Source organism: Rutilus rutilus (assembly GCF_951802725.1).
Source record: "Rutilus rutilus genome assembly, chromosome: 5".
NCBI lineage: Eukaryota > Metazoa > Chordata > Actinopteri > Cypriniformes > Leuciscidae > Rutilus > Rutilus rutilus.
The window spans coordinates 25,312,770-25,323,916 of record NC_140213.1 but is presented as its reverse complement, the minus strand read 5'-3'; the positions used below and the strand labels follow the sequence as shown (position 1 = coordinate 25,323,916).

Genomic DNA, 11,147 nt, shown 5'->3' with positions numbered 1-11,147 from the left:
CAATTTTCATCCAACTTGCTCTCCTTACAATACAGCAATAAATAATCATAGAATAATTACCCCCATTTCATTCATTCATTCATTCATTCATTCATTCATTCATTCATTCATTCATTCATTCATTCATTCATAACAAATATAAGCAAAATAAGGAGGAGCCCATCTTCTTCATCCCAGGACACAAAGATATCATTAACAATCCAAGCTTATTTTAACAAATGTGTTCTGTGTTTCTGATACATTTTAATTTGTTATACTATATATTGGACTTTTTTAATGCTGTTGTTGTTGTTGTTTGTTTACTTATATCTTACGATATTTACAATGTTTGTCCTTCATTCCTCCTGCTCCGCCTTGGTCCTCCAAGCCAGTGGCGTCGCCCTGGTTCTCCATCCCTCTATCTCTGCCTTGGTTCCCAGCCTTCTTTTGACTCTGCCTTGGTCTTCCGTGTTTAGTTCCTGTTTTCTTTCCATTGCTAGTTTGTTTCCATAGTTACTAATATTATTATAATATTAACATGACTAATAATAACATTTATATTTGTTATATGTTAGACATTTCATGTTACATTTTATCTATGTATTTGTTACAAAATACAAAGTTGCAGTAAAATGTGCTTTTATAAAATCAATTCACAGTTGATGTCAGTCAGTCAGTTTGATGCCATTTTGCCCATCATATGCTTTTTGGAATTCTTCTCTGGTTTAAGTAAAATCAGATAGCATTTTGGGAGAAAAATGCAGAAAAGTAAGCCAAAACTTGAAGCTAAAATAGCAAATATCTCTACTGCCACAGTAAATTTTCCAGGAGAGCTTACATAAGCTGGAATAAAAGCAATCCATACAGCACAGAATATGAGCATACTGAATGTGATGAATTTGGCTTCATTGAACTTATCAGGCAATTTACGGCCCAAAAAAGCCAAAATGAAACACAAAAGTGCAAGAAATCCTACATAACCTAGTACAGCCCAGAAACCTATATATGAACCTACATCACACTCTAAAATGATCTTTTCCTTGAAATAATTTAGATTTTTAAAGGGAAAGGGTGGAGATATTGTTAACCAAAGCACACAGATAAGTACTTGTATGAGTGTGAAACCAAGAACACTGAGCCTTTGTTGAGGAGGCCCAAACCATTTCATGACATTACTTCCTGGAAGTGTAGCTCTGAAGGCCATTAACACCACTATAGTTTTCCCCAGAACACAAGAGATACAGAGAACAAAAGTGATCCCAAATGCTGTGTGGCGCAACAGACAGGACCACTCAGTGGGCCGACCAATGAAAGTAAGAGAACAGAGAAAACACAATATCAGTGAAAAAAGGAGCAGGAAGCTCAAATCTGAGTTGTTGGCTTTCACAATTGGGGTATTTTTATATCTGAAGAATATGAATGCAATTATCATTGTTAAAACTGCACCAACAATTGAAATTGTTGTAAGCAAGATTCCCATGATCTCCTCAAAAGACAAAAATTCAGTCTCCTTCTCAACACATCCATCCTTTTGCAGATTTGACCAGAAGTCTTGATGGCACCGCAGGCATGTTATAGAATCTATATTAGGTGCGATAAATAAAATAATATTTAAAATAAATGTACCACAAATAAAGATTAGATAGATTCAGCAAACTTCTGAAATTATTCCATTGAACATTTAGATAACTTTGCCAAGTTGTAGCTATATTTACACTGAGACCGTCCTTTTTATTCATTTATACTAGACCTGTAGTGTTACTGATCTCTCCCTCTGTACATGGTATGCAGTCATAACAACATATATGTTTTCCTTTCTTCACAGCTTTCCTAGTGCCAGGGGGGCAGCTCTCACTGCACACAGACCCCGGGACCTGTAACATGGATTTCAACTTTATACACTTTTTGAACATATTACTGTATGTATGCAATTATAAGATTCATTATCATCACCACACATAATATACTTAATGTTATGGCATTTCACATTTTATCCTCACCTTTGTTATATTATTTGCCCATACAATTGAAGCCATATTCACTGCCAAACGATCTTTCAAGGGAAGAGAGGCATCATAAAGGCCAACAGTGACAAATTCATCATGTTTTTTTGTACTTGGTTGCCAATTTATTACCTCATATTTTGCCACTACCTCACCATTCTCATCAAAGTAAATCTCTTCGCCATCTTTGGTTTTGAAACGCACCTTCCGTAGGTGCTTCAGAAACTGACAAAAAATACAGTATTTAAAAATATTTAACTAGTCGTTGGCTGAAATGTTTTATTCAAGAAATCGTTTGAATTCATTTTTAGTCTATACAATAACATTGTATAACAGTCCATCCAATTTTAATAAAGTTCTTCACAAAATATTAACTTAGTGTTTACCCACTTTTAAATGATCAATCTGTTTCTTTGAGGCACATTTTTCCTTGCAGCCCAGAAGGTCATGCAGTGTATGAGCAACAGCATATACTCCTTTGTACACATTGCTGAAGATGGGCATTAATGACATGTCTGTGAAAGTGTTTTGCATCTGGGATGGTTCCTCCTTTCCTGTACATGCAGTTGTGGACACTGACTCATTCTTGGTGGAGTATTTACACTGAAACAGGGCTTCCCAGAGCTCAGTAAAAATAGCACTTCCTGAAGACTTCAGTGGCTTAATGTCTAGAATAAATTCCTTTAGACCGGTCACCTGTGTTTTGGGTATTGCCAGACCAATGGCCCCTTGTAGAATGTGGTGCTTATCCAGACTGGCAATGACAGAATCAGAGATCCAGCCCTCTGTACCTACCCACTGGTAACCAATAATATTGTATTCAACAAATTTATGCAGCAGAACTTCCAAGTCCCAGTGCACAAGAAATCCCACAATAACTCGCGAAGTAGAGCTTTTAATCTGCTCAATTATCCTCATTACTTTATCTTCAGGATAGGTTCTAAAAAATGGGAGAGAATATTCCAAACAGATACCCATTTGTTCAGCTACCTTTGTGAAAGTGGCCATCCCATTATTACCATAATCATCATCTGTTCTTATGGCTCCCACCCAGGTCCATCCAAAGTGTCTAACCAGTTCTGCCAGTGCCCTGCTCTGGTAGTAATCACTTGTAATAGTTCGAAGAAATGAAGGATATTTGGTTTTGTCACTGAGACACTCACAGGTGGCATAGTGACTTATCTAAGAAACAATTCAATAGTGTGACATGTTATTTAGTAATCAATGGCTTACATTTTCTGAATGAAAATATTATTTTTTTAAATAAATGTACCTGCTGCTATTATTATTATTATTAGTGGTGGTGGTTGTTATAAAAATCAACAATACTTAAATAAAATAACTTGACTGCCATATAGGAACTACTACTACTATAGGAATTAATACCATCGGAAGACTGAATGGTCCAATACTTTTTGCCATCGCCATGCATGCTGATGAGGTTGTGTCTCCTAGTATGGTTTGTGCATATGTTTGCTTCGTGCAGGGTCCATCGGAGATTGTGTTCTCATGCCCATTAGCAAGAGCCATAGTTACTCTGACAGCCATTGCCATTGAACCGCATGTGTCATAGATCTTGTAGCCTAATGAGACCCCAGGTAGCAAAGTGGAACTGTTATTGATTTCCTCAACAGCGAAAAGCATGGATTGCACATACTGGAAGTCTCTATAGTTAAGACTTGGTTAGAAAAAAAAAAAAAAAACATTCATTACATTTCGCTGAATTATAATATTATATTTCAATATTCTAAAGCTATATATAGTGAAACTTTTAGTCATGTCTAAATTTTGTTGATTTGGTGAGAACATTTATGTTCAAAACGAGCCAAAGATTTTGAAATACACTGATTTAGGTGTTGCCTACCTGACACACTTCAGTGGAGGTGGTGTAACAGAATATGTTAGTTGTCTGATCTCCCAGCTGCTATGAAAAGAGAAAACACCTCCAATTATGATGTCTCCATCTTTCCATAACTGAGGGTATACAGGCTGTCCTTGCAGAGTACAGGTAGTTTCATTAGCTCTGGTGAAAGTAATGATGGTCATTACTACGTGCATGAGTGCAAAGAATGGCTCCATCCACCCACTGAATTGATGAAACTCAGATACGTGGCAAGTATGAAATTGCAATGGCTTGAACAGGAATGATTTTGTGATATTTATAGCGATGAATGGTACTAAACCTCATTGGGAAAATAGTTGGACATTTTATGAAGGAGGTGCTCTATCCTGACATGAAGGAAATGTAGGCTGTAAAAAAAAAAATGTTTAACATGTTTTTTTTTTGTCTAATCTTTATTTTGTATGATCATTATTTAGAAATGAGAGTTTGTTGTCATTTGAGCAGTACACTTTAATTTTCGTTGCTGATGTTGGCCATTATTAACATTATGAAGTCTATTCTTTAGTTTGGTGAACATAACCAAAAAAGCATAATTATCTTTGTTGAAATCATTTCATGATTGTACTATATACATATATTTGCTAGAAAAATAAATAAATACAAAATAAAAATAAATTAAATTAAAATAAATTACACACACTAAAATCTATTTAAAATGTGTTGGTGCAGTAATATGTTTCATTCTCTCAACATTAGCAGTTCAAACAGGTTCAAAACCTGCATACGTATACAACTTGTATTAAACCAATCAAAATAATAATAATAATAATAATAATGTTTATTTTTTATAGCGCCTTTCAAGAACCCAAGGTCGCTTCACAAAATAATACAAATAGTAGACAAGACAAAAGAAACAAGCAATCAGCTTATTAGGCTATATCAAGCAAACAAACAGAAAAGCAGATGGAAACAAGCAGACACTACAAATAATGAACATAAGTCAAAGATAACGAACATACAGTATAAGCCTTTTTAGCAACATATAAATTTCGGCAAAGTATGTAAAATAAAATAAAGGTGAGAGAGTGGTAGACAGAGAAATAGAATTGAAGATTATTTATTGAGCATGGCAAATATATGAGTTTTAAGGTTTGATTTGAAGATCTGGAGGTTGTCAATGGCACGAAGATTAGCCCTACTACCCACAGTAGATAGTTTAAACCTGGGGACCCGGATTCGTTATATCTATCTGAGTATTAATGAACAGAAAATAGTACTTGAGACAGCGTCGTAAATCTCCCACAAAAAGGAAACTCCCGCCAGAAATTCCCTCTTTCTGATTGGTTTAAGACCGTCTGCAAGGCGTGCCTTTTGTTAAGCTTTAAAAGGCCGTTCCGTTAGCCCTGCCTCTCGCTCTCAGCGCTTCTCATCCTACAACACTACAACACTGCTTCCGCTGTTGATCACCGCACCGTCACCGCACCATCCAACGATCAACTCCTTGCCTTCTCGGCACTTCAGGAGGCCGCACCGTCCAGCGTGCACTCAGCAGGCCAGGACAGCAGGCCTAGACTCACCACAGCCATGTGCTTGAAGCCACCATGCAAGCTCCGACCCACAACAGCGTCGGAACCACACGATGGCAACTTGCACCATGACCTTTGACCCTCACGGACCCACCAACGGACTCAATTTTCAACCACTTCAAGAATTGTATCCATGCAAGTATTCAATTTAATGAGGTGCTCTGAAAATGATCAGCTGATGGTTCTTTTCATACTGAAATAGATATTTTCCATAGTTCTATTACCTGCTTCCGGTTCCATAACACTCACCACTTTACCTATGCATGTATGTATGGATGAATGTATGTATGTTTGTTTGTTTTGTTTAGTTTAGTTATGTTTGTGATTTAGTTAATAAAACTTGTGAATTTGGTTTCGGATCCTCTGTTTGCATACAAAGTCCCTTTTACGATCTTGATCTTGTTACATGCTCTAATTGCTGTACATGATAAGGAATAATTATTTTTCAGTGACCATGAAAGATACACTCTCCTTAGAATAAATGAATAATCAAAGAGTTCGTTGGAACTGATTAATTGATTGTAATATTAATTTGGCTTACCTCAAAGTTAATCTAATTAACTGACCCAAATATTAATAATTAATCATAATTGGTAATTATGGATTATTATTAATATTCACCCTTTGAGCTAATATTGTTACAGTTTGGTGGAGAATCTTGGGAATCGTATTAAACATTGTATGCAAGCAGACAGTAATCAATCATGTTGTCCCATAAGTTTTTATTAACATTGTCTACATGCACGTACAAGTTTCTGATAAAATCAGCAAAACCATAGCCTGAATATGCCTTCCTACGAACGGCAGAAAGTTTCTCAATGCTATAATGCATGTTTAAATCGTACGATAAGAAACTTCTGATTTTAGCGAAGCAATCCTAATTTCAGTTTTAAATCGAGCGTAAGCCTTTTCTGACGAAGAAATCTCAGATTAGCCGCGCGTATAAATGGTACCAGAACTTTAAATCGTACGATAAGAAATTCCTGATATTAACGAAGCAATCCTAATTTCAGTTCTTAATCGAGCGTAAGCCTTCTCTGACGAAGAAATCTCAGATTAGCCGCACGTATAGATGGTACCAGAACAAATTAATCTGAGATGGGCGAAGGAATCCCCATTTTCAGCATTTTTTAATGTGATTGAGCGATGTTCCTCGGTCACGATTAAGGCCTTATTATTATTCGTTACGTCATTGTATTCATATTAAACCGCTGAACCGCTCATATGAAACAATCACGTCGAATTAGTGGTATAAATGCTAGCCTAGCTAACTAGTAGTTGCCATTGTCTGTGAAGGGACTGTGCTGTTATGTTTTGTGAAAGAGTTGCATCACTTGTATGCGACTTCATGTGTTTAAACTGGAGTTCTCAATGCAGACCTTCAGCACAACTCGATCGCTGCTCCGTTCGATTTGTGTTGTTGGTTGGCATTGGCCTCTCAGCAACACATGACACTGGGAAGTGCGAGCAGGCACTTTGACAATCTGATAACAGCGCAAAACCTCACAGACCCTTGTGTAAAGCTTGCTCCGTAGCAACCCTACACACATACAAGTTAAAAGCCCTTTACCTCGACTGATAGCTTTTAGCGCCGACTAAAACTTAGACACGTGCGAGCGTAAAGTGTATAAGACTATAGACTTTGGACCTTGGCCCTTGAAACAAAGGGATAGTGATTTGAACACGAGTAACGAGAGTCAAAGCTCCTAGAGGCTTTGAATCAAAGGAGTCAATTGCGTCACAAATGATTCTTTGTTTTGAAGCGCCCCTGCTGGTAAGAACAGTGTAAGTGTAGAGAACTCAGCTCAATGAACCACCTTTAACAAACCAATCGCAAAGGTTTGATCAAAGGTGTAAGCATGTTATAGCAACGCACAAACTATCTAATGCTGCGTTCACACCAAACGCGAATATGCGTCTGGCGCGAGTGATTTCAATGTTAAGTCAATGGTAAGACGCGTTTACGCGCGTCTGGAGGTCTTGCGGCGCGAATGAGGCGTTTAGCGCGGCGCGGTAGACGCGAATTCGCCTCATTCGCGCGAATTGAGCGTCTGGCGCGTTTCGCGCGTTAAGCGCGAATTGTGCTTTTTGTGCATCACGCGTTTGACGCGAATTCGCGTCTGCCGCCCGAGTTGAAAAATCTGAACTTCTGCGTCAATTCGCGACGCGTTAACCAATCAGGAGCCTGCCTGCTTGCTGCTGTCACGTGGTGAACTGACAGTTTAATGTTAGTTTATGTTTGGCCTCAATAAATTATTTTGTAATATGACTAAAATGCACAACAAAGCAAATCTTTCACATAAAAACTTGATTTCAATATGAGAGATAGCCTACTCATTTGTATTGAATGCTATTTATTCCATATCTATTCTAGATTAGCCTATATGAAACTTTATTAATCTAATGTAAAGACACCAAACACAATTAAGTGTATAAAAACTTTTCAAAAAAAATAACAGGACAGGTTTCACTTTTGGAGGCTGCCTCCATTTATTATCAAAACAAAAATAAATGACAGATTAGGTGCGGGAGAGGGTGAACCTCGCGCCGGGCTTTACAGCGCGGGCTCGTCAGGCAGCGACCACTCGAGGCCGAGGCTTTATACGGCCTATGCTGTCCTCGTCAGCGTCCTCACCGTTAGGTCCACCAAACCTACCTCCTGGAGCAAATTGTGAAACTCCTGAAACCCTCCGGAGGTTTTGGTGGACCCGAGTACAGCGACGATGTCCCCTACGCAGCTGTTTCTGCTCTTCAGATCATATAAGAGCGGTGACTCTCTCGATTAATGCTATTGCTAATGCTCGATAAACATCTAAAAAAGATGGCCGCCAACAGCTTAGAAACTTTCGCCCCCTGACTTCGCCTTTGACGCGCGTAAATTTCACTCTTGACGTGCGAATGCACACAAAGTGGTCACGCGTATAACTAGACGCGGCAGGCGCGAATTTTGACGCAGATTCGCGTTTGGTGTGAACGCAGCATAATACTATGAGGTGTCTTTCAAGGCACGAGAACTCCGTAAACTGTAGGGCTCGTGTTATGAATGCTTGGCCAATCAGACCAATAAGAGACTATTAAATTCGCCTCTTCCTTTATCAAACGCGTCATTAAATGTGTACAAATCTGTAAAGTGATACAAAATCACAGAGATCAAATACACACTGGTTCACGAACCGTTGAAATTTATAATGATTTCGAAACAGCTATGATGCGCAACGAAGCCCGTTTACTGAAATCCCGTGACTTTAGCAGTCTGATACACGATCAGAAGCACTGATTTGAGACAAATGATTCAAACTGGTTTCAGAGCTTCATGGAACATGTCTAAGAGGCGGTTTAAACTACTCCGTCCTCTCTCTCTGTCTCTCTCTCTCTCTCTCTCTCAACCCCCTCCCTTTTTGGTTTCACTTAGATAGGCTACCTTGGTTTTTATTTTGTGTTTCATTTATTGCGACTAAAGTCTACCCCTATTTTATTTTGTGTATTCACACCTGTTGAGCCTGAATATTCCTATTCAGTTAAGTTGAATTTAATTAAATTCAGAATTTAATTAAATCAATTTGCTTATTCAATTTCCCTTTTAGTTAACAGGGCTATGAGGACACCCCCTGTTACTTTTCACTTTGATTTTATTTCAATTTATTTACTTACTTTGTTTCAGCCTGAATTTCCATATTCAGCTAAATGAAGTTTAACTAAATTTGAAATTTAACTAAATCAATTCTTTCCCTTTCCTTTAGTTTCGAGCTATAAGGACATTTTACCTTTACTTATACCCTATCTTAGATATGACTATCAACATCTTCCCTCTCTCTATAGGATTACAGTAGTTCTAACAACTGTTATTTCCGTAACTACCCTGGTCATTAGAATCCTAACCCCTGTCTGTGCTAAGTACATGAAGTACGGTTAACGTAAACGCACAGTAGGCCCCAGACAGAACGGGAGACACTTCCTGTTGTTTCTTCTTCTTTTGACCTTGATGTTTGATGTGTCCCTGCTAGCTTCGTCTAACAGCAGCTTAACCCATATGTGGCACCTGTTTACCTACAGATGGTGGACAACCAGAGTGCCTATTACCGCCGCGCCAGCTGCCGCGGCGAAATCACCGCGGCGAAAATAAACCAGCCGCATTTCAAAGTCGTTCCCAAAATGACCGCCAGGTGGCGCAAAGGGACATTGTGCAAAACAGCAGCAATTGCCGTATTTTAAAATGTAAGTGGGTTAAATATAAAACCCTAAGCCTAATAGGCATATTTTTCATATATATAAATAGGCCTATTAGGCTACAACAGAATAGAACCAAAGATAGAATCAATTTTAGAACTGAAAAAATAGAATCAAAAGTTAAAAATAGAGACGATATTAGGAGCAATGACGCAATGACGCTGATTTCAAAAGCAGTCCTTAAAAAAAAAAATACATGGAGTAGTGTGGCATAATTTTTGAGAGATTACGCGGAACGCGTTTTAGTTAAGATCCTGGTTTCAATGCCCTTAATGTATATAGGCTAGGCTACTGCTTTAAAAAAATGTCACAACGCGTTTTGAGATTGTTTTGAATTAAACATTGAAGTTTAAAATGTAGTGTTTTGGCACACCAGGCCGAGTGGCGTTACGCATTGTTCAAAAATCAGTTTTATTCTGGCATGTTGAATTGGCGTTAGAATTTTTTTTTAGATTTAGATTTAGATTTAGATTTTAGATTTCGTTAGATTTATTTTTCTCATAACAGCTAAAATAACGTAATATATGCCTTGTCTTAATATGACCTACTTAATATAGGCAATAGGCATATAATAGCCTATATAATAAATTAGTAAAACTTGGCCACTAAATATTTAATTTTCAATTATTTTAATTATCACAATTAAAGTTTTAATCTTATTAAATTGAACAAGCGCAACAATCAGCATTTAATCAAATATTCTAAAAGATGTATTATTAATAATAATGTTATTTCAACATAATATTTAGTTTTTTCGACATAATATGTGTGCGTGCAACAAGCAAGATGTGTATTTGTAAATCCGGTGATGCGTGCATTGATTTTTATCAATAAACTAGTGTTTTCTGACAGTGTCGACTGCAAAGATGAAGTTGACGATCGCCATATTTGTAGTGAACGCACCTAGAGAGAAATGCACATAAAGACATAATCAGAGAGTAGCCTTTTTCTTTTCGTTTTGAATTATTTCGTTTGAAGACATTTCAAGCTTTGTGTATTTGATGTATTTATCATGTCTGTGTGAGGCATACGCTGAGTCTCGTTAAGTTAGGAGGATGAGATGTGCTCCAGCTGACGTGCAATGCAAGTGACCGCGCGGGCGCCTCCATGATTAGTCTGTTATATTTGCTTCTCTTCTACAACAGTATAGTAGGCCTATAGACTCTATTTGTACAAATTGCTGCACATTAATTTAATTAAATGAAACCTCGTAACGAATTCACACTGTAGTGTAGACTGTGTACAGTTGAGACACCTTACATAACTTGCGTTCGCAGCAAGCACAAGTTGTGATTTTTGCTGTGCACTTGCATATTAGTGTCAGCTGGGAAGGAAATATAGAGACTAGACCTCTTGGAACTTTAATTGAATACATAGCGTTGGTAAAGCATACTGAAATTACATCCCTACAAAATTATTAGGCCCTACTGAAAATAAATGTATCGAATTTAAGCAAAGTAGCCTAAATGTTAAGACTGTAAGCCCTTTGATTTTTTACGTAGCCTATAA

General features: G+C 37.6%; 1 protein-coding gene across 1 annotated transcript; it reads right to left on the bottom strand.

The window, feature by feature from the left end:
* Nucleotides 1-652: 652 nt before the first annotated feature.
* Nucleotides 653-4,061, bottom strand: LOC311290415 (extracellular calcium-sensing receptor-like; the record flags this gene model as incomplete). The annotated part of the gene is made up of 6 exons (XM_084408869.1): nt 653-1,560; nt 1,730-1,853; nt 1,980-2,207; nt 2,373-3,164; nt 3,369-3,660; nt 3,847-4,061. 6 exons carry the CDS (start codon nt 4,059-4,061, stop codon nt 653-655), a joined length of 2,559 nt encoding a protein of 852 aa, XP_084264995.1.
* Between the last annotated feature and the right edge of the window lie 7,086 nt (nt 4,062-11,147).